General features: G+C 35.1%; 1 protein-coding gene across 1 annotated transcript in view; it reads right to left on the reverse strand.

Moving 5' to 3' along the window:
- The window catches only part of LOC150093572 (AP-1 complex subunit beta-1-like), a 287,854-nt gene that overhangs the window by 113,763 nt on the left and 148,824 nt on the right, over positions 1 to 25,267 (reverse strand). Inside the window, exon 9 of the mRNA XM_090413097.1 lies at positions 24,516 to 24,656. Within this exon, the coding sequence (XP_090269223.1) occupies positions 24,516 to 24,656 (141 nt within the window). The remainder of the gene's footprint in view (positions 1 to 24,515; positions 24,657 to 25,267) is intronic.

Here is a 25,267-nt window from a genome sequence, read left to right on the forward strand (position 1 = left end):
CCAAGTAAACACATTATGTGTTAGCTTTGTTCTGATGTGTGTGTTCTGAAATAAGGTCTCAAAAATGGAGGATGATTACAACTCAGGTCAGATATTGCACAAAATGAGGGGGTAAATCTTTCACATGAAGTATCTAATCTTATGAAATTATATGAATGGTAATACTTCCTCACATCGCCTTCCCATATAGTCCTGACACAAATTCTCCAGACTTCAAGTTATTTCCACAAGTTGAAAGAATGACTATGATAAATGCTTCACTATCATTAACGAGGTTTATGCTGCAGTAACCAGATGTATGAAATATCTCAACAAAAAAAAAAAGTTTCCTGAAAGGAATACAAGACTTACCCAAAAATGAGGCAGCAGTAATAAGGAAAAATGAAGATTATACTGAAGGCATGTAAATTTATTTAGTTAAATAAATTTTTAGATTTAACCATAGGAATACAATGTACAGAACTTTGAAATGATTCTTGTAAATAAGATCATAGAAATGTAATCAAAATGATAAATTATCTATAAAAGCAGAATTATTATTATTATTATTAAGAGAGAGACCTCCAGGGAGGCAGGGACTCATTGAGGGAGGCCAAACACTACACCAGTGTTTCTCAACCTTTTTGCCCTTGCAGAACCCTTGAAATAATATCCATGTTGTAGGGAACCCCTACATAATAATTATTATATATCATTGTTAGTATCTTTCTTTATTATTTATGAATTTAAAGATCATAAGGAAAACAAATAATAAGTGCTATAATAACTTTAAGCTTATTTGTAATTTTCAAAATAATAAGATAAATCGGAGCTTGGCCGTTTGGTAGTATTGAAGCAGGAGTTAAGCCAGAAGGCAAAGCTGGCTGTCTGCAATACAGTCTATGTCCCCATCCTCACCTATGGTCATGAGAGTTGGGTAATGACCAAAAGAATGCGGACACGAATCCAAGTGGCTGAAATGAGGTTCCTTCGAGGGGTTGCGGGGCTGACAAGACTCGACAGAGTCAGAAGCTCTATAATTTAGGAAACCCTCAATACTCAACCGCTGCTTCTCCGTGTTGAGAGATCACAGTTACGTTGGTATGGGCACCTGGTCGGAATGCCACAAGAGAGGCTCCCTCAGCATGCCCTCTTTGCCACGCCAGAGGGTGGGAGGCCACGTGGAAGGCCAAGGACTCGTTGGATAGATTATATCCAAAACCTTGGGTGGACACGTTTGGGAATCCCACCAGAACACCTGAGCTTGGTGGCAGAGGATTGTGACCATTGGAAGTTCCTCTTGCAGCTGTTGCCCCCACAACCCAATTAGGAAAGGTGGGCCTTGAAGATGTACGTATGTATGTATAAGATAAATCAAAGTAAAATGACATATAAACAAAAATATGTGCCAAAGAATTGTTATTTTTGAAACAAATATGAATAATAAAGTTTAATTTTCTAATGTGAAACCTGTGCTTGTCTTCTGGTACACAAATACTTAATTCGGGATCAGATTTTAGATAAACAAACATGGATTTCATCTTCAACAGAAAGGAGACGATTTCTATCTTTGCTCTTAATACTTGTCAAACAAGAAAAAGCTTGCTCACACATGTAAGATGTTGAAAACTGCAGCAATATATTTATTGCTTTCCTATGAATGGTAGGATACTCTTCTTTAACAGAAATCCAGAACTTGTCCAGGGATAGGTCAGTGAATCTTATCTTGAATGTACAATCAGATTGCAGCCCACAAAGTTCTTCCTCTTCTCTTAAAGAGAAGTTCTCAGGATGAGCAGAAGATTCCGAGTATGGATCTCTCGCACAATCATATATTTGTGTTGGAAGGGATGGAAAATAATGTTCGATTTTTATGATCAGTTCTTCCAGGTGGGTTACAATAAGACTTGAAATTTGATGATATCCTTTTTTACTTTTAAGCCCCACCAGTAATTGAAACATATCAATATTCCCTTTTGCAACATGATTATTCCAAAGATTCAGCCTTCTTTTAAATCCAAGAATCTTGTCACTTGTAGTTAATATATTTTCTCCAGGGTTCTGCAGTGACTTGTTCAGCATATTAATGTAATGAAAACTGTCGACTAAATAGGCTAGCATCTGCAACCACTTTTGATCTTCAAAACACTTGGCAAAATCTTGTTTATTGTTTTCTTGAAAATATCTTTGCAATTCATCTTTTAGCTCATAAACCCTATTTAGAACTTTTCCTCTACTTAGCCACTGGATTTCTGTATAAAGCAAAAGATTTATATGCTTTTTGTCCAGGTTTTCACACAGATTTTTAAGCATTCTGGAATGAACTGGCCTTTGTTTAATGAAGTTAAGCATTTTTGTGGCATCATCAAAAACTTTTTTCAGTTCATCTCCAAGAGATTTTGACATCAACACTTCTCTGTGAATAAAACAGTGTGTTGAGACAACATCAGCATTTTCTTCTTTTACATGAGAAACAAACCTCTTATGGTGCACCATCGGCACAGATGCCAATACAGTTCTTCCAACAAAGACCTTTTGTTTTCAGATATGAGGATAAAATATTGATTATATCTATTCCTCTGCTTGTCTTAGGTAATTCTTTACAACAGAGAAAGTTTTCTTGAATTTCACTCTCATTATCAAATCTTACAAAAGCTACAGTGTAACAGTTATTGGTAAGATCTGATGACTCGTATTGGTTGGTATATGATTGGTAAGATCTGATATTATTATTATTTGACACCCTGGAGGTGTCAAATAATAATAATAATATTAATAATGTGCATCACTGCTTGCATCCATCAAAACCTGATTTGTTATTCATTACTGAACTCCATCTTTCCCATACTCTACACCTACTGTACATATTAACTATCCAACTATTTTCTGTACTCCTTTCCATAAGAACTGTGAAGCATATGCATTTGTCATATATCTGACATTCCATGCCTCAGATTATTAAACCTTGAATCTCTTAGCTCAAGATTTCCTTACCTCACTTTGATTTTATTTGCTGTCTTTTCACACTCTAATTCTGATCAAATTGATCTGTTTGATTATTTATTTCTGATGGTTGATTTTCTGATTTTCATAATTCAAATTAGTTTCCTTGTCTACCTTCAGAGATCAAACTGGAGGATATGCAGAAACATCTGCTCTTAGTAATAATCTAACAGAAATTATATTGTCCATCTAATAACCAGAACAGAACACTTGATATTCTCAAGATTTTAGAAACACCCTGAAACTTCACTTAAGCCTGGTTTACCTCTGAATATACTGTAGATGTTAACTCTCATCTTGGAACCTTCTCCATGTTTCCTTCTCTATAAATCAAACCAATCTTAGCCTTACAGGATGAACAATTGGGATTACCTATGAGAGTTCTACATGGGAATTTTTTTTTCCCCCATGGTCTAATTACTGTTTCCAAGTTCCCAATCCAAATCTTCTTTCACCAAATGACTGAAATAATGTTTACTAGAACAATGGTCTTCATTTCTCACTTACACAAACCCCTCAACCACTATCAATCATCATTCTCTAACAAGTATCTCAAAGCAGCTCAGGACAAAAAATTCAGCATATTTTAAATGACTTGAATCAAAAATCCAGCAAGAATCCATCCAAATAAGAAAGAGAAATTTACACATACCTTTATCTGGGTATTGTGGCTTTTCTTCTTTCTGCGATGTCCAAAAACTACCGAGTGTGTGGAGGGGGGGGGTAGGCAATTTGGGAGAATTAAATTAGAAAAACCCGGGTTTTTTTCAGTAATATATATATAAACATATATATATATATATATATATATAAACCCCCTCCTTATATAGGGAGGGGCCCCTCTCTATATAAGGATGGGGCGACATATATACACAACAATAGCGACGTTTTTCGTCGCTATTGTTCTTATATAGGGAGCGACGTCACAACAATAGCGACGAAAAAGGTATGTGTAAATTTCTCTTCCTTATGCTACATATACTTTTTGGTAAACTTACATCTACAATGCCCTAAGAATCTGTGAGTAAATAGCCAATGACATTTAAACAGGGGGGGCACTCCTAAATTGAAGCAGGCAAAATAGCCGTAATTATAATAATAACATTTTATTTATTATATATAATACATACTAGTCAGTTATATATTGACCATCTTTATCAATGACCTCTTGCCATCTGTCCACCAACTTCATTATGCTGCATTCATAAAATTCCTGAGGTTTACTGGCGAAAAACTGATTCAGGTGTCTTTTGACAGCCTCCTCATTAGCGAAGGTTTTCCCGGTCAGAGAATTCTGCAACGATCGGAGTAAGTGGTAATCAGAAGGTGCCAGGTCCAGTGAATACGGAGGATGTGGCAAAACATCCCGGCCAAGACGTAACAATTTACTCTGGGTTGTTAACGATGTGTGGGGTTGTCATGGTGAAAGACAACTCCTTTCCGATTGATTTGCCAATTCAGGACGCTTTGTGCTAATTGCACGGGCCAGTCACGTTAACTGTGAGCAATAGATAGTTGAATCAATCGTTCTGCTTGACGGTAACACCTCATAGTGGACAACACCTTTATAATCCCACCACAAGCGTGATCTTCTTTGGGTGCAATTCCACTTTCGAGGTTGTTTGCGGCTGTTCACTCTTGTGCCCCCATGATCTTTTACGTACCACGTTATCGTACACGACCCATTTTTCATGTCCCGTAATCATCCACTTTTAAAATGGGTCATTTTATTGGCCTCAGTCAATTCATGCAGCACCCAAACATTGAGTTTTGAAATATATCCCAGCTTGTGCAAATGGTTTTCAATGCTTACATGGGATATGTTCAGTACTGCAGCAATCTCCCAAACTGTTTGTGAGGATTTCTGTTAACGATATCCTTCACAGCACTCGAATCAACCTCGGTCGGGCGACCCTCACAAGGCACATCACTGACATCGAAATCTCCAGAACAGAATTTTGCAACCGCTTTTGGCATATGCATTCTGTTAAGGCACCATCCCCATATACGCTGCATATTTTTTTATGGGCCTCTGCAGCTCGTTTGCCTCCTATATAAGGACGGGGCAATATATATACGCAACAATAGCGACGTTTTTCGTTGCTATTGTCAAGTGGCGTAAACTTGTACTAATGCGTAAACTGAGCAAACTTATTTGCCAACTCAACATATTTTTTTTTGTATTTAATTTATTTTTACATAGTCTGGAAACCCTGCTCTAGAGACCAAATGCAGACCTTTTTCAAGCACTTCAGGCCTCCAATAAGTTGGAAAAGGAGTACATGGATTACTGTGTAGTCCTTTCCTCTTCTTCATCTGACAACCATAGTGTCCAAAAGATTCAGGCTCCAAGATCTCTCATGAGTGATGTCTTAAACAATGGTCTCTTTATTGCTCCAGTGGAATAAAAATTATCTAGTGAATTCTAGTACCACCAGTGCAAAATCCTGTTTTATTTTGCTGAAGAAAAATCTCACTCCCCTCTCCCTTTTGATATTTCATTCAGTAGAAATCACTTTTCTCTTCTTGGTCAATACTATCTGGAAGGAGGAAATCCACCTATTAGATAACTCCTTTCTCTTTCTCTCTCATAAACTTCCTCGAATCACTATAGAGGTACTGTAAAATAGGAGTGAAGCCCTTTTTGTTCTCTTTCAGGAATTTGCTAATAATATTTTTGTTGATGTATGCACTTTGTTCAAAAATCTAGAAAGCTGATGAGTCCAGATTGAATTTCTTTGTGACAAAATTCACTTTTCTACAGGATAAAGTTTAGTTGGAATCTTAAGTGCTACTCAATAATTTAAGCCTTCCCAAAAGCAGCATTACCAAAGGAGTAAAAATAGCTCTTTTCTTTTAGAGTTGCACGGTAATCAGCATTTTAGAAATTATGGACTTTACAACCTTGTTATAAATAACTCTCTTAATTTCCCGACGTTTAGATCTTCATATTAAGATCGTCATCTGGAGCATATACAAATATACAGGACAAGCTGAGTTACATTACATACAGTAAGCTAGAGAAACAATGATCTGATCACAGGTTATTCTACTGTCATGACCACTAGTGGAAAAAAAAAATATAAATTAATTAATTATTTAGAAACTACATCACGCTAAATTCTATTTATGATAACATGAGCAAACATTCTTTCTTATAGTTTTCTTTCAGTAACAATGATGTCCTATTTTTAGCATTACAATTGTTATTTTTTGATTTAGGATCCTGGATTATCTACAATCCTGTTTATAGTTACTCTTAGAGAGGCAGGTTCCGTGGGTCGAATATGCGCCTTCCATATGTTCAGGATTTTTAGACCATTATTTTTCAGATTGGGGCGGTTGATAATCTCACAGGTTCCTTAAATTTTTGTTCATACCATGTTTTGGTGTGAAGTAAACAATTGGTGCTTTTCCAGTCAATTCTATGTAAGGTGTTCAAGGGCATGATCAGAAAGGCCAGCTTCACCATAGTTATTATACTCAATGTGTCGTTCATGTTCTTTTTGTCTGATAGGAATTGTGCATCCTGTTTCCCCTATATATGGTATGTTACAGGTGCAATAAATACGGTATACTTCAGGGTGAGCCAGCGGAAGGAGTGGGTCTTTGGATGAATTGAGCAAGCTTTTTAATTTTGCAGGAGGTTTAAAGTTGGTTTTGAGGTTGTATTTTTGTAGTATTCTGTTTATTTTATCTGATGTCCCTTTAATGTAAGGAATGGTTACAGTTTTATTGTAGTCTGGTTTATCTTTATTTTTTATTGAGGTCTTGTAGAGAATTTTGCTAACAGTGTTTTCGCTGTAACTATTTTTTTAGAAAAGTATTGCTGATAACTTTAAATTCGTCTTTCAGTGCATGTTCATTGGAGCAGATCTTCAAAGCCCTGTTTTTCAGAGTATTAATGACACCTAGTTTTTGTGTTGGGTGGTGGTAGGAGTTTATGTGTATATATTGGCCAGTATGTGTCACTTCGCTTTCCTTCACTGTTTACCGGTTTCCAGTAAACAGTGAAGGAAAATGTCTAGTGTCTCGTGGCCATGAGACCAGATCGCAAAAACATCATCAACTTATCTAAGCCAGACTTTGGATTTTAAAGGAGAGGAATCTGAAGCATGTTGCTCAAAATGTTCCATATAAAAGTTAGCATATGGGAGGGGGGGAGTAGTGGCAAGCCCATGGCTGTGCCTTCTTTTTGTAGGTAGAAAAGCATTTTGCCATACAAAATAACCAGAATGTAATACATGCATAAAGAGCACCGTGATATCTGGAGGGAATTTGTTCTGTAAAAGAGGGATTGTGTCATTGATTGGGACATTCATAAAGAGGGCAGAGACATCAAAACTGACTAATAAATCATCTTTTTCTAATGTAATGTCTTTGATTACGTTTATGAAGTGTTGTGTGTTTCTGATATAAGAGGGGGAAGGAATGACCTACCAACTTCTTGAGTGTTGCCAATAATTCGGACTATCTATGCCTTCAACTATCGGCCGGAGTGGTGCATTTTGTTTGTGAATTTACAGTAGCCCATAAATTCTCGGGGAACGAGCACAGTGCGAAGTAGTTTTTTGACCATATCTTCGGACCATGTAGTAATTGATTTAAGTAGTTTCTCTGTTTTCTTTTTTATTCTATTAGTTGGGTTGCAGTTAATGAGATGGTATGTATTATTGTCCGAGACTAGTAGATTCATTTTTTCCGAATAAGTGGTTCAATTTAGAATAATGGTGGCACTTCCTTTATCGGCTCTAGTTATTATGATGTTCGGATTTGATTTTAATGATTTCACCGCTGTTAATTCGTGTTTCGTTAAGTTGCTTGTTATTATTTTGTTATGATTTATATTTAAGATGTTGATGGTTTCAGAAGTATTTTGTCTGCTATATTATTTAGGATGAATCTTAAGCCTCTTTCAATGTTACAAATAAAATCCAGTTTGTTTACCGATCTGGGTGCAACGGCAAAATTTAGACCTTTGTTAAGTACCAAGAGTTCATCTTTGTTTAAGGCATGGTAGGATAGGTTAACTACGTTACTGTTACCTGCAGGCGATTAGTGGCTCCTGTTGTTTCTTGCTTCTGGTTGGTTGGTTGTCACTGTTTACTGTGGAGAAATCTGAATATGTCTGTTGATTTTGTCGATCTATGAAATTTGGAAATGAGATTTTCTTTCTTTGTTTGAAGGATATGGTTCGCTGTGTTGTGTGTAATCTTTTCGAGGATCATCCAAATATCTGCGTTCAAGTAACTTGAAAGTTCAGATTTTACATTTTGTACCTGGTTTTGAGTAACAGCTAAGTTCTTTCTAGTAGTCTGGATGTATTCTCTGAGCAGCACTTTCTCCGCATAGCATTCATTGCACCTTTGGTGAGGTAAATTTTCTCTTTAGTTTGATGCAATTCAGAATGATACTGCTGTCAATACACAGTTTTAAAAAAACCAGTCAATTGATCAAACCAGAAACATGAATCTTCAGCTTACCGTATTGATTGCATCGCTTATGGGTCGAATCTCCATGAATTATCATAATCCTTTCTTTTGGTGTTGCACGGTGATCAGCATTCATTTTAGAAATTATGGGCTTTACAACCGTGTTATAAATACAGGTAGCCCTCATATAACACGGACGTTAGGTTCCACAAAAATGCTGCATTATATAAATCCCATTATGCAAGACTCAGATCACATAGAAAAAGTAGGGTGTTAGGTTCCGAAATCTTTTTTTTTTTTTAAGATTATATAAACAATGACATATCGAACAAAAATATAGATTTATTTAATTCAGGTAATTCATGTAAGTTAAGAAAACATATAAACTATGAAACAAATACATAGTATAAAATTATAAAAAATTATACTTTGTACGTAAACTTCATTGCACATAATGCATAAATGTTTTAAGCAAAATAAAATAAAGTGTATATTTTAATCATCATCACTCTCTTCAAAACTAACATTTCACAGATGTTCTTTATTTACGAGTGGCCGGGCATTGTCATCACTTGAAAAATCTTGGACATCATGAGTATAATTCTCATTGCATACTTCGGCTGGTTTAATTATCAAGAAGTCAGTAATAAGACCTTGCTTACCACTATGCTGCAATTTTTTTATTAAGTTCATAATACGGAGCTAAACAAATATCCAATTGTCTCGTGAATTTTCTGGAGCGCTCCATTGAGAGATCATTATCCATAAAATAAATTTCTTGCCAAGTCCAATCCTTCTGCGAATTTCTTTAAACTGAATTCTTTAATGGATTCATCACAATCAGAATCTTGCAGAACTTTCCCCACCATTTGGTTTGACGTCATCCATTAATTGTACCAGTTCCTCCTCATTTAAATCTATTTTCCCATCAATTAATTCACTATTGAAGAGATTGGGCTCAACCTTCGTGAACTTATGAAGAAGTTTGCGTAGGATGGGTCTCATGTGCTGATCGAAACCAAATGTATCTTCAGTCTTGTTCAATTGTTACCTTGGCAGTTTACAGTGGGTGGGTTTTTTCCTATTAACAAACGCATATATAGCAAAAGCGTTCTAAGTGGCCATTACTATAAAAATAATTTTTTTTACATAAAAAAAAGAATTACATATTGTATGTAACTCACCAAAAAATAAAGTGCTCAGCTTGAGATTAACACACTTATGATTTTAAATGCGCTTTCCTGGCAGAAAACAAGACAATTTTCAACAATAAATACAGTCAACAGTAAACAATTGACGTACATATGTGCTAAAGGGTATTTCCCCCAATATAAATTCGCTACTTATAGCTACATGCGCGATACGGCAGACACAAATTTAACAAAGATAAAATTTGATTTTTAATCAAATTTTATCTTTGTTAAATCGCGCGTTGAAAAATATATGAAAAGATACAGGGTTACTACAATTTGTAGACTGTCTTATATCGAAACCGCCTTGTATGAGTACCGGGTTCAATGAGGGTTACTACAATTTGTAGACCATGTTATATGAAACCGCGTTGTATAAGTACCGCGTTCAACGAGGGTTACTACAATCTGTAGACCGTGCTATATCAAAACCGTGTTGTATAAGTACCGCGTTATATGAGGATTACCTGTAACTCTTCTAATTTTCCGACGTTTCGATCTTCTTGTTAAGATCATCATCTGGAGCATATACAAATATACAGGACAAGCTGAGTTACATTACATACAGTAAGCTAGAGAAACAATGATTTAATCACACGTTATTCTACTGGCATGACCTCTAGTGAAAAAATAAAAAATTATAAATTAATTATTTAGAAACTACATCAAGCTAAATTCTATTTATGATAACATGAGCAAACATTCTTATCTTAATAAGAAAGAAGTCTTTCGATTAAACGTCGGGAAATTAAAAGAGTTATTTGTAACACGGTTGTAAAGTTCATAACTTCTAAAATGAGTAAAAATAGACTTAAAAGAGGGGAAAAAAATACTCTCCCAACTTTCTCGGAAATAAAATATCCAAGAAAGTAATGAACTTGTCTAATAAGTTTTAGCCGGTATGTGCCCACCCATCCCTCTCAAACACATTAGTGTGTCTTTAATTTATTTTCTCCCTATGCATTGAAAAGTTTCCAGTATTGGTAGCTAGCAATGATGAAACATTTTAAACTTTGAAAAACCACTGAAAGTAATTTGCTTCTGAAGAGTAATAATTTTAGGGAGAAAACTTTAGCTGAGGTCAGTAAACAAATGAAATAGCTTGAAACAGAACAAAAGAAATGGCAGGATATAGCACACTGATGACAGAAAGCAAAGGAATAATTTATAATTGATCACTTCCAATTACAAAGAGGGAAGAGATACAAGAAAAGAACAGCATACATTAGTTGGTCTAAGCGCAAGAATTGGCACAACTGGAGTGACCATGTCAGCTTTTTTAACTGGATAGACCTAACGATGGACATTAGATCTGTCCAATTAAAAAACTGATGTGGTCACAAGGACAGAGATCTAATGTCCATCATTAGGTTTCTTTCCAATTAAAAAAGCTAACATGGTTACACCATTTGAGCCCATCACTTTTTTTCTCCCCCTTAGGCTGACTAATGGCAGCTAGCTGTAAATTGCTTGTATTCCCTCCATCGTAACTGAAGATAACCAATTAAAGTTGGCTGACTGCTGAAGTTTTCAGGTTATTTTTGATTTTAATAGTACAGACCTCTCATATTCAGTTCATTATGAAGATTTCAGATAAGTGACATTAAATTAAGTTAATGTAATTACCATTTTGAAATTTAGAAATTAATTCTAAATTTTCATTCTTATAATTTCACACTCTTCTAAGTCTGTTCTTTTTTACATAGAAGCTAAATGAGACTTAGCTTCCCCACCACCTTTCTCAAGTAGTAGTGCACTATAAAAGTGTATAAGTCAAAATTGTATGCTAATGCATGTTGGTTTACCATGGCAATCCACCATTCAATTTCCTCCACCCCGTTGCTAACAACTTTGTTGTTCAAAACTATGTGTCTATACAGCTGATTCACAATATGAATTAGCTGTATAGACACGAGATTCACAACATGAATCTCATTTAGCTTCTATATACAAATGTTAAAAACAAAAATGACTTTTTTTTTGATGAAATAATACAGTACTAAATATGAAATTACTGTATAAGATAGAAAAATAAAAATCTAGTTTCATTCTTTATTTTCTAGTTTTAATATAAAATGTGAATAATTTATTTACCATTTCAAGTCCCTTAGTACTGAACGAGAATTTCTGCTCTCATAAGGTTTCTGCCTGGTCTCTGAAGAGAACCAACCAGTTTGAAACAATTGTCAGGACAGTGAAACCCTACCAAAATGGACTAATAAAAGGCAAACATATATGCACTTGGGCAGCAGTCATGTTCTTTTAAGTAGTCTATACTAAGGCAACTCAGGGATGCCGAGGAATGCATTCCCGCAAGCTCTCTGGTCAACTTACGAAACTTATAATTTCTACATTCGGCTTTGAAATAATGTTGGATCTAATATCCACTTTGCTTATGAATAATTTATTATTATTATTATCATCATTATCCCCAGATGTCCATAGAGTCAAAGACTCATCATGGGAGGCCTCCCACCCCCATAAACAAAACCACTCTATATATCAAATACATTCACATTCCCTCAGACACCACTCTCAGGAAACACATTCCAATCATTCACCAGTCTCCATGCAAAAAACCTGCTACTCAATCCTTTACTTACATTCCTTCTTATACAGCTTCCATGACCTCTTTTTAACCTCCACCTCCCCAACATTCTATGTAAAATCTCTTCACCATTAATTTGATAAAAATCTCTTACCAATCTTACCAATGAGGCCTGGTAAGATTGGTAAGATTGGCCGAGTGGTTAGTGTATCTGCTCTCAAGCCAAAAGGCTGTGGGTTCGAATCCCACCGTGAGCATGGATGTTTGTGATTGTCTGTGAAAGTACTAGTGGTGGTAGCCAGCAGTAGATGGCGTTGGTGGAGTAGTGAGACGAGAAGTTGTAAAGTAGATGCTCTCCCTTGATGAGTCTTTGGACTCCCTGGAGGTGTGATGTAATAATAATAATAACAATTTATGTTTCTACCAACTTATCCCTCCACCTAACCACTACTCTGTAAATGCATCTTCTCAAACTTTCTTCATACTCAACATTCCAGACCAGAAATTACCTTAGTCAATCACCTCTGGACCCTTCCTAATACCACTTCATTCTTTTGAAAACACAGGTAGCCAAATCTGTGCACAGTAGTTCATATATGGAAGTGGTGTTCAACCCGTCGATCGTGATTGACAGGTCGATCGCAGAGCGATTTTTGGTCGATCTCTTGTTTATTCCTTCTTATTTACAAATCTAATTAAAACTGAAAACATAATATTTTATTTATCATTATTTTGTATTATTTTTTAATGCTCTTTAAGTGTATTGGTATTGTTTATTTCTTTTTCGTTAAAATTGTCAAATCAGTAAATTTCTTATAAGTCCGGGTAAATGAATTAATTTGGATCAGTGGAAGTCAAACAGCGAGCCGAGTGTACAATTATAAGCAAAGCACATCGTATGCAGTTCGTTTATAATCGTGTTTACTCGTAACTAAATCACACACTTCCCACTACCCACTGTTAGAATTTCGGTTGAGTTTCAGTTGCTCTAAATTTATCGCTGGACTTAACATTATTTTGTTCACTAATTGATAAGTTATAAACATTTTTAATTTTAATAAAATACTTAAAAGTTATATTTTTTTAATTTGAGGAAAAACATGAGTGTATCAAAGAAATCAAAGACGTATCATTTTCACAAGGCATGGGAAACGGATTTTTTCTTTACAATGGTAAATTGAAAGTGTTGTTGTTTGATTTTGTAATTCATCTGTAGCAATTCCAAAAAAAGGTAATATTAAGAGACATTTTCGATCGCTACATGCAAAAGATGATGAAGATTTTCCCAAAATTTCCGAAATACATAAATCAAAAATTATAAATTTCTAATTATAACTAATAATTAAAAATTTATAAATTATAAAGGGGTGCTTAAGGGTCAAAGCTGTATAACTGAGAGGAGACCTCCACATAGCCTTTAAAGGAATGCGGAGAACTGACCAGGGCTTCTGACCTAATGTCCAATCCTCACCTTCTCGTGGTGCACCCTGTTGGGTATCTACTTTGATACTGAACGAACGAGGATGAGCTGACAATTTGGGATTTAGCCGACCAAATTGTATTCTTATTGGTTAAACCAAAATAAAAAATGATGGTACAACATGACAAAATTTCATGCCGGCTGGGGTGTCGCCCGGTTAAACAAGGCCCCTGTTGTTTTCGCCAGGGAACCAGGGCGAACAGCGAAAAGTCAGCTACTGGAACAAATCTTAAAACAAACCCCAACTCAACATCCCCAGAGTTAAAGATCGGTACTATCAACATAAGAAGCCTGAATGGCAAAGAAATGGAGTTAGCTGAGGAATTAGATAAGTACCAGATCGACATAATAGGGGTGACTGAAACAAAAAACACCAAAACTGGTGAGATCTTTCTGAGCAATAAATACAAAATGTTATATTCAGGCAATGACAATCAAGGAAAAGAAGGAGTAGCCATAGTATTCAACACAAAATACGAGGCTAATCTTCTTGAATGGCAGTCAGTCTCAAGTAGAGTAATGTGGGCAAATATGAGAATGGGGAACTGGACAATGAGACTTATTTGTGCTTATGGTCCCACAGAAGGTTCTACTAAGGTAGAAGTGGAGGAATTTTTTGAGGCTTTAGAAAAAGCAACTGACACAATGAAAAAGGAAAAGTTGGTCCTTGTTGGGGATCTAAATAGTAGAGTAGGAAATGATTGTGAGACATACAAAAATATTTTGGGAAAATTTTGAGAAAAGAGCAAAGCTAATAATAATGGCAAATATCTGTTGGATTTCTGCTCAGGACATGGACTGGTTATTACTAACACCATGTTCCAACATAAAAATGTGCACAAATTCACATGGAGAGAAGAGGCTAGGAATAAGAAAAGTCTCATTGACTATGTTATTGTTGATAGTGATGTTTTCTCTCTGGTGCAGGACACCAGAGTGTACAGAGGATTTGAAATTGGAAGTGATAACTATTTAGTCTTGAGCAGGATAAAATTGAATTTCATATTGAAAAGAATAACATGTAAGAAAGTTTTAAAGCGAATAAAAGTTGAGCAGCTCTCAGATGTGAACTGTAGACTAAAATACAGAAATATTATTGAAAAGAAAATGAAAGAGTTTGAGAACAGGAATCAAACCTTGCAGATTCAGTGGCAAACTCTGAAGGAAACATTAATTGATTCTGCCAGAGAGGCATGTGGTGAGGTTGTGTGCAAGGATAAAAAAATCAGAACTCCCTGGTGGACACAGGAAGTTAAAGAGGCAGTGAAGGAAAAGAAGAAAGTATATCAAAAGTTCCTGGCAAATAAGTCAGCTTTTACTCTTACAGAATACAGAGACAAATGTAAGAAAGCTAAACAAAACTAGCTAAACAAAAGTCATGGGAGGACTTTGGCAAGAATATAGAAAATAAATATCAAGAAGGTGTCAAAATATTCTGGAGGTTGTTGAAGAAGCTTAGGAATGGAGGAAAGAGTGCTGTAAAAGGAATTAGAGATGATAAAGGTGAAATGAAAACAGGAGAAAAAGATATCCTTGAAGTATGGAGTAATTACTTTGAAAAACTGCTAAATGAAACAAGCAGTGATGACAGCACAGTGATAAAAAACACTGACCAGGCATGCAGTCAGGAATACATATCCATACTTGAAGAGAAAAAGCCATCAAAGGCTTGAAATGTGGAAAGGCAGCAGGAGTAGATGATATTCGACCAGAAATGCTGAAGTATGGTGGTATAAGAGTCTTACAGTGGCTGCACTGCATAGTTCAGAAAGCCTGGACAGAGGGACAAATTCCCGATGATTGGAGTAGAGCTCTCATAGTACCCATATATAAAAAGGGAAATAAAACTGAATGTGAGAATTACAGAGGTATTTCCCTACTGAGTGTTCCTGGCAAGATCTATGCAAGTATACTTGAGAAACAGTTGAGAAGAATTGTGGAAGAAAAGCTTGGTGAAGAACAAGCTGGATTCAGGCCAAATAGAGGCTGTCAGGATCAGATCTTCACTTTACGACAAATAGTCGAGAAAGCATGGGAATATAACAAAGATCTGTATTTAAGTTTTGTCGATTTGGAAAAGGCATATGACAAGGTGCCAAGAGAGAAGCTATTCAATACGCTGCAGTTATATGGTGTCAATGGGGCATTATATCAAGCAATACTTAGTCTTTATTTGAGTTGTGAGTCAGCAGTTAGAATTGAAGGAAGTACAGGAAGATGGTTTAATGTTAAATCTGGTGTGAGACAAGGATGTATATTATCCCCTTTGTTATTCATTATCTATATGGATCACATTATGAAGGAATGTGGTATTAAACCTGATATCAAAATTGGAGATGTTAATGTCAGCTCTTTGCTTTATGCGGATGATGTTATACTTCTAAATAAATCCGCTACAAGTCTGCAAGATTCTCTGACTAAATTGAATAGCTGTTGTAATAGATATGGTATGAAGGTCAGCAATAAAAAGACAAAGACAATGAAAATAGGCAGAATCATTGAAAATGTGAACTGTGTTGTGAATGGAGAACCTGTGGAACAAGTAAAACATTTCAGCTACTTAGGCACAATTTTTACTGAAGATGGTAAACTAAATATAGAAATAGACAACAGAATCAGCAAAGCTGGTATCGTGGGAAGTCAATTGAATAAATTCATATGGAATAAGAAAGAAATTAGTCGGAACACTAAATTAGCTGTATACAAGACTGTGTTCAAACCAATTTTAACTTATGGATCTGAGAGCTGGGTCAGAAGTAAAACACTTGACCAAAGACTAGAGACCGCAGATATGAGAGTCCTGAGAAAGATTAGAGGCGTGAACAGATGGCATCAATGGCAATATCATATTAAAAATGAGGATATTAGGAAAGAACTTGACATTGTCAGCATCCAGGAATGCGTTAGCAGAGCTAATCTCAGATGGTATGGTCACTTAAATAGAATGGGAGAGGAAAGATTAGCAAAACAAGTGTTCTCTGCCAGGTTGGCAGGAAAACGACCCAGAGGAAGACCAGGATATAGGTGGATTGATACGGTGCAAAGTGCCTTAGACGATAGAAATATAAGATCTGATAATGTTGGAGTCTTGACAAGTAACAGACTGATTTGGAGGAAAATTGTAGATAGGAAGTTAGTAATGATGTAATTTTTTCATGTAGTACTGTCATATCCTGTACACCCCTTGAGGGTACATGGCAGGAATTTGATGATGATGATGAATTTCAAGGCAGGACTTTCTGGACAACAAAATATGATTTTGAAAGTAATAAATAAACCAATATTAGTTACAATTGCATCTTTGAAAGTGTGTCATTTATTAGCAAAAGCAAAAAAGCCTTTTACTGATGGAGAGTTAATAAAAGAATCATTTCTTGCAGCAGCAGAATCTTTAATTTGTGATTTTAAAAATAAAAATGAAATCATTTCTGATATTAAAGATTTACAACTTTCTAGAACAACGGTTATGAGAAGAGTTGAAATTTTAAGTGCTGATCTGAATACTCAGTTAATGTCAGACATTCACCAGTGTGTTGCGTTTTTCTTACAATTTGATGAATCAAACGACTTAACTGATGTTGCTCAGTTAACGGTATTTATTCACATGGTATTTCAAGATTATTCAAGTAAAGAAGAACTGATGGTGCTCCTGCAATGATAGGTAATAAATCAGGCTTCATTTCATTATGTAAAAACAATGACAAAGGATGTTTTGGATATTACATTTAAAATTGTAATTCTGTTCGAGGAAAAGCTCTGTAATGGCGGTTATTTAAATTACAGGCAGATGATGATAGGGAACTTCTGTTGTGCAATAATGTTCGCTGGCTCAGCAGAAGTCAATTTTTAGAAAGATTTCTTGTATTAATTAATGATATAAAAATTTTTCTTGATGAAAAAGGAGATATTTATCCACAATTGAGTGATAAAAGATAGTTGTTACACTTATCATTTTTAGTAGATTTCTGTATGAAATTAAGCAATTTAAATTTAGAGTTACAAGGTAGAGATAAAAATTTAATTGACATGTTAAGTTCAATAAAAACATTCCAACAATACTTACTTTTATTAAAGAAAAATATAAATAAGCGCGAATTTAGACATCTCCCATATTTATTAAAATTTTTTGAACAAAATCAAGAAATGCTTCGCTATGATTTAAAAGAATTTATTCGTGAAATAGAATTAGTTGAGGAAGAAATAAATTCAAGGTTTAAAGATTTTAATAAAACTGAAATGATTGTATCCCTTATCAATAATCCATTCCAAGAAAACTTGAACATCACATAAATTTCAAATAAAATTTGTGGGCTGTTTGATATAAACCATGCTGAAGTAGAACTTGAGATAATAAATATTCAGAATAGTTTACATTTAAAATCAATAAACAATGAAGTCATTTGGAAGTATGCACATGAAATTTTCCCAATATTAACTGGTATTGCGCAAAAAAATTCTGTCATGGATCATCATACTTGTCAGAATCCACTTTTTCAAATATGAACGTCATTAAAAATCAGTTAAGAAACCAAATTACATATGATCATTTGGATGATTGTCTGTGATTGGCCACTTCTTCATTGATATGAAGAAGTGGCCAATGAAAACTTGACTATGAAAATATTGCGAGGTCCAAACAATGCCAAATTTCACATTAACCAGCATTTCCTGTAACTTGTGAGTTTGTAATCAATCTGTTGTTTTTTCTAACTTTGGTTTTCCAAAATAGAGAAATAAATATTTTATTCCAATATATTTTTTTTTTGTTGTATTAAAATAATTAAAAGTGATAAATACATTTTTAAATACACAAATAAAGTTTTCAGTTGTGTATTTTTTGTTTAGTTGTTTATTTGTGCATAATCAGATATCAGGTTGGGGGAACATGATCTATAAAAGAGTAGATCGCCGAATAACTTAGTATAGAAAAGTAGCTCGCATAGTAAAAAAGGATGAACACCACTGATATATGGCCTAATCAAGGTCATACAATTACCTTATTTCTATAAGTCCTTTGCATCATGGGTCAGAATTCATTGTGTTGTCGTCATGCATTTAGATATGTGTCCTCTAAATTTTAGATCCCTATCCACCATCACACCCAGATCTCTTAATTCCTTAATATATCCCATCCCCATCAAGCGTATACCTACATCCCATCTTTGTTTTCCAAATTTTAAAATCTTACACTTTGCAACATTGAATTATTAATCCCACTCCTGTGTCCATTCACTCAGTCTATTCAAATCCTCTTTGTAAAGCCACAGCACCTGCTCTACCTCTCATAGTTATTCCCAACTTGGCATCATCTGTAAACAACTGAATATCCCTAATTCAAACCTTCCCCAAAATGAAAGGCTTCCCCAATATCATTAACATATTAGTAATTGCCATAAAATACATCCTTACTAGCGACACACTACTAACTACTACTAAACAGACATGCTACTAGTGACATTCTTCTTCTGTGATATTACTCCCCAATACACAACTCGATGATATATCTATCAGATATCCAACCCACTAATTTAATATCCAACTATCCCTTCTAGTTTAACTATCAACTTATCATGTAGCCATCTATTACACTAAAATCTAGTACCACTACTGTGTATCGATCTATCTTGTCAAATGCACCTTACTGTAATAAATAAGTAGATTACTAAAACATGACCTTTCTTTAGCAAATCCATGCTATGCATTGAAGAGAATACCACTTTTGTCAACCAAATTCTAGATCCTAGTTCTCACTAAGCTCTCCAACATTTTAACCACAATATCTGCCACACAGATGAGCCTATATTTGAAACTAAAGTTCTGTCACCTCCTTTATGAAACAGTACAATCTTGCCTTCCTTCCACTCCTTTGACCAAATATAAGACTCATATTAAACAAGTTTATGTCAAGGCAGATGTCAATTCTCTGGCACATTCCCTCTAAATATATGGTGATATATCATCAAGTTCTACAACCAATAGCATCATGTTTGCTTGATTCCCCATATTTGTTCAATTGCAATCAATCAATCTCTGCCACCCCCCCCACTTCCATTGTTCCCAAACTTCACATGATGTCACAGTCACAAGGATGAAACACCTTTACGAACTGCTCATCCCATATTTCAACTATATTCTCAGTAGCAGTTATCTTTTTCAGCATTTTCTTCAACCAATGTCATCCTTCCATAATCATTCTTTTTTTCTGCAGGTTAAATATTTAAAGAACTCCATAGGTTTTTTTTGGTCAAACTGCCACTCAAACTGCACCTTTGTTATCCTTACCAACTAAGTCACCCTCCTTGCTAGTTCCTTGTACTCCTCATGGAAATTATTATTATCACTCATCTCATCTTGCTTCTATAATGCTTTCTTTTCTTTGTAAAATCTAAGTACACTACTGTGTATCCATCTCCTTTATCAAATGCACCTTATTGTAATAAATAAGCAATTAAATAAAACAGATTTTTTTTTCACTAGAGTTGGATCAAATCATTGGCACTTCAGCATACTGTTTGAAATGTAATGTACTGCTTGTCTTTGTGTATATATGTGTATACTCCAGATGATGACCTTAATATGTAGGTCAAACGTCAGGAAATTCAATTATTTCTAATCTCCATAATTTCACTGAAATTAATAATCCATTTTCATCTGTATTGCATGCATAATATCTACATTTATTCATTTCATACCTACTTAATTTTATTAAATGTTGTGACCTTCAGAACAAATTGAGACACAGCTTCTACTAGATAATTCTTAAATATCACCCAAGCAGTATTGCTGTCTTTTCCACCCAAATTATCATCCCAGGAAGCAGCTGTCTCCTGCGCATTTCCTAATCACCAGCCTTGTAGGTCCACATATATCCTTTTCTCATGGCTGGCAACCACCCAGGTAATCACTTCATGGTAATTCTCAACAACTAAAGGGAGATTTGACACCTCATTTATAATGACATCCTCTGATGAGATAATCAGATCCAAGATCCTTGATTGTATTCACTTCTATATCATACCATACTGCCTCAAAACTACTGTCACTACCCCCCCCCCCCCGCATCTCTACCTTGCATGGGCATAACTCCTTTTCTAACAACAGCATTCCACCACCTTTTTTTACCATTTCTGTCTTCACAAAAAATATCATACCCTTCCATCTCTATTCCTCTCAGGATGTCATCCTCATTCAACCACATCTCATTTATTCCAACAATTTTGGTTCAACAAACTCAATCAATGATAATTTCATTCCCTTGTTTCCAATTCTTCTAGCATTCATATACAAATGTAACAGTTAATTTTTGGATCTATAGAACACAGAATACCACTTACATGTGATTTCACCATGCCTTCCTTGAGCCATTCCTCTCTCTCTCTCTCATTACCCACCCCAGTATCCTCTTCAAATCCAGTTGTTCCTCCAAGCCATCCCATTTCTTTCTTCTCTACTCACACTTTTTTTCCTCTTTGAACGCCCACCTTTCTTATGCTATGTTTCCCTGTCCACCCTGTGTCCTCCTGTTTCCCTTGCACATTTGTTCTCTCATTCTCTACACTTATGCTACCCACTTCTCCATTCATAAGCACCATTCTCTGTGCTCATTATTCTTCCTTCCGGCAGCAGCAGCCTTTCCAAATGACTCACACCAAAACCATTCAAACACAGTCCATCACTCTTATACAATTCAATTCATCCTTAAAACTCATCCCACACATTCATAAACTACACTTCTTTCTCTTCACACATTTCAGCTTACATCATTCATAATCCTTGCTCTCCACCTCATCTCATCACTCATATTTGGGCAATGCATTCACTACCTTTCCAATAACACTATCTTTTTTTTATTCTTCTTAACAGCCTCCTGATATCCAGTCTTATATTCTTCTCATTCCCAGTCAAGTCATTTGTTCCTACTACCACTGCCAACTCTTTTACTCACTTACTTCTCATATCCAGCATCTCAATTACTCGACTCAATTCTACCTCCTAGAAAACAAACCTTGTGGTGTTTGTACTATAGCATACACCAAAGTACGAAAGCTCCAGGATAGTGAACCAAATTTCCTCACAAATTATATCACAATTTATGTCACAAAATATAGCAGTATATCTCATTCACCACACCTCTAATAATAATAATAATATATTAGACCATAATAATACAATGCCACTCACAAGTCTTTGGTTACCTCTTTTATTTGGGCATCATTCATTTCAGTCGTCTTCACTCTTCCATGCATATTCAAAATTCTCTTAATTTCACTCTGCATCTGCTTGATCTACTCAGCTAATTTCCCTCCATATCAGCCTTCTTGCAAAGGTAAGAAGGCTGATCAGCAGTGCAAAACACTGTTCATGAGACTGATGGTCACCTTTCTCTTTATATTCTTGCACAAACTTTTTATTATTATTATTTTTTTTTTTTTTTTTTTTGTAGTTCCTGCCTAGCAATGCTACTCATCCTCCAGATTCTAGGTACTCAAGTCTCATACAGCTTCCTGCAAATACCCCTTGATCCTTTCCCCACTATGAATAATGTCTTTCCATTGCAGTTTCTTATGCCATGGAAATGCTCTAAACTACCAAATAAATATGTTATAATCAGAGGCTCTATAATACCATATACATTATCTCTTAACTGAAAATTCTACATGTTTAACAACCTTCCTGGTTAAGATTGCTTGATCACTTTTTCCAGCTGGAGGCAAAGTGGTGATCTTGATTATGAATAAACCTGATGATATCACCAAATCCTGCACTCTCAAACTACAGGTTTCCTTCATCATGTCAAGTTGTTTCAGGTAACTATACCTTAGCAGCTGCATTAATTCAATTTCCTGGGTTCATATTTCAAAGAAGAAAGGGCAAGACCATCCCTTCATATCCCTTTCAAATCTAACTACCACCCATAATGTTTATTTATCTTCACAGAGCTAACTTACTGATGCATATCATCTACAGTTCTCTCTCTTTCTTTGTATTGCAGTCTATAGCAGCAATCTATATATCTAATAAAAGATTTTATCTTGTGCACACCAGACTCAAATACACTTTGCCACTCAATCCCGCACTTCTGTTGAATTCCTACTCTTACTAGTTGCAATTCTATCCCCTCCCCCCAAATGCTATCCTCTGTCAACTAGGTCTTACTGATGTCAATTTTTAGAAAACTATGCAAGACCAAACATTCTTCATCCTCATTTCTGATGCCATTCATGCACATTAACTGCAATATTCCCTTAGGCCTAGAGCTATCCTTGCTTCTTGTAACGACTGTTCTATTCTATCTGAGACCTGAAAAACTACAAATTAGCATTTCTTGATCATTCCCATTCTCAGACTCACTTGCCTCAGGGATGTATGTCTGCATGTATACACACATGCTTTCTGATCATTTCCTTTCTAATCACTTGCATTCAGGGTACCTGTACGCTTACTTGCATTCTCTTCCTTGCATCTTCCCTAGTTTCTCCTTCTTCTCAATCCATTATCATACAACGGCAACAACCTTATGATCTTTACTCTTCCCCCCCCCCTCCACACTCACCCATTTTATGATTTATCTAGTAACTTCATATCCTCTCTCATTTCATACTTGTCACCTTTTATATCTTCAATTTTTCCTCTTTGTATTCTGCGTGTCCCTAATATCTACCTTTTACCATGGGATTACCATATACTACTCTTTCCTTATTTCCTCTCTTTTTTCTTCTATACTGTCCCTTCTTTTCCTGCTAATCTTTTTTTTTTCTCTACTATATGTGTGAGATTATTATTCATTCAATTTGGGGGGGGGGGGGGGAGACCGCAAATAAAAAAAAAGATAGATGAAAATAGATGAAAAGAACTGTGAGGAGGACTGGTTTAACCCACAATATAAAGAGCAGCACAGACTAAAATAAAAAGTGCTGTGAAGTGCAGGGCTTCACTGTAGATGGGGGAAGGAAACTAACTCCCCCCATCTACAATGAAAATCACAAGACAGTCCTAGATATTATATGTGAGGACACATTATCAGGAATGAATAAGCAGAGAGGCACTCATAGGTAGTGTGAAGACAGATGATAGGTAAAAGTGATATATAAACCCATCAGATGAGAATATTTTTAATTGGGATGGGGATATGTCAACTATAACAATGTAAAGAGAAAGTATCAGCAGATCATAAATATTAGCAGATGGCAGGGAGAAAATAAATTTAAAAGTAAATAAACAAAACTTTAAAATTATCTGGTATATAGCTGCACCAAACAGATTCAATATCTAGTATGATATACTACTAAAGTCAAGAAAGAAAATCAAAAGGTTGAACAAGAAACAAGTTACTTTTAAAGGTAACAACTGATGTTGAAAGCTTTCTATCTCAGTTTTCCATTTCTGTAGATCAACACTGACAAAATCCACTAGTCAGTTACAGACCATCTTCAAAAAATACTTCATCACGTATCCAATATAAAAGCAACTGAAGAGATGAAATGGCTTCTTCTTGCTATTGTTCTGACCTGAATTTTCTTCTAAAGAGATACGAAAATCTGTAAAAACTAATAATTTGACCACTAACAATAACAAAAAAAATAAAACTAAATGCAAATACTGTCTATACCTATTGATTTATAACAACTACTCATTTAAAACAGTAATATATGTTGCATTCATTTCTTAACTACCGTTTAAGTTCAGATTTAAGTAACAATTTTTGGATGAAGTACAAGACTTACTCAAAGAGTATGCACATACAAAAGTCACTTGATGACTAGGATTAATAGGGATCACTTTTCACTTTATGTACTTAAGGATGAATAAAAGAACAGAACAGTGAAGCAAGCAAAAATAGTATACTTTTAGATATTTTAAAGTAGGTCATCAACTGTACTTACTCCTTTAACTCTGCTAAAACCTGAGCTATATTCGCCTGAGAAGACAGTCTAATCATAATGTCCAATTTTTCAAGTTTCACATAAATGGGATCATTGTATTTCACAAAGAAAACTTTCATTTCATGTTTCAAGATATTTGGCCTAAATAAAAATAAATAAATAAATAAATAAAAATTAAATTATTTTGGAAAAACATTTTCTATATATAATAAATGAAAAAAATAAAATAGAGAGAAAAATATAAACCATGAAAGCATGAATATATGCAGTAGACATGGACTACAGTGAATGCAATGACAGCAAAATAATGCACTATAACAAACCAGAGAAGTCCTAGTCTGAGACCCAAAGAACCAATGCTACTTTAAGCTCACTACTGCAAACAGTGAAAATTCAAATCCCTCAATAACAGTAAACAGAATTCTCTAGAATACTACCACAATCCACATCAGAAATGTTCACTTGCTGAAATTTTAAATTAATCTAGCTAATTTGCTTACACATTCTGACTTAATCTATTTAGCACAAGAACAATATGTGCTATCTGCACTGGCAACACATGGGGAAGGAAGTCATTGTGCTTTAGAGGAAAAGTTAGTTCAATGTAATGTTTATATTGATTGACTGCTAAAAACCCTCCACTCAAAGTACAAGAGTTAAGAGTAATGCTGTGAGAAATACTCCATGCAATTTCTGTGCTTTTGTATAAATCTATAAAATAAAAGAAAAAAGAATTGGCCATTTATACATCA

Source organism: Typopeltis vanoorti, chromosome 23 (genome assembly GCF_054136105.1).
Source record: "Typopeltis vanoorti isolate ZY-2024b chromosome 23, IOZ_Tvanoo_1.0, whole genome shotgun sequence".
NCBI classification, from domain to species: Eukaryota; Metazoa; Arthropoda; class Arachnida; order Uropygi; family Thelyphonidae; genus Typopeltis; species Typopeltis vanoorti.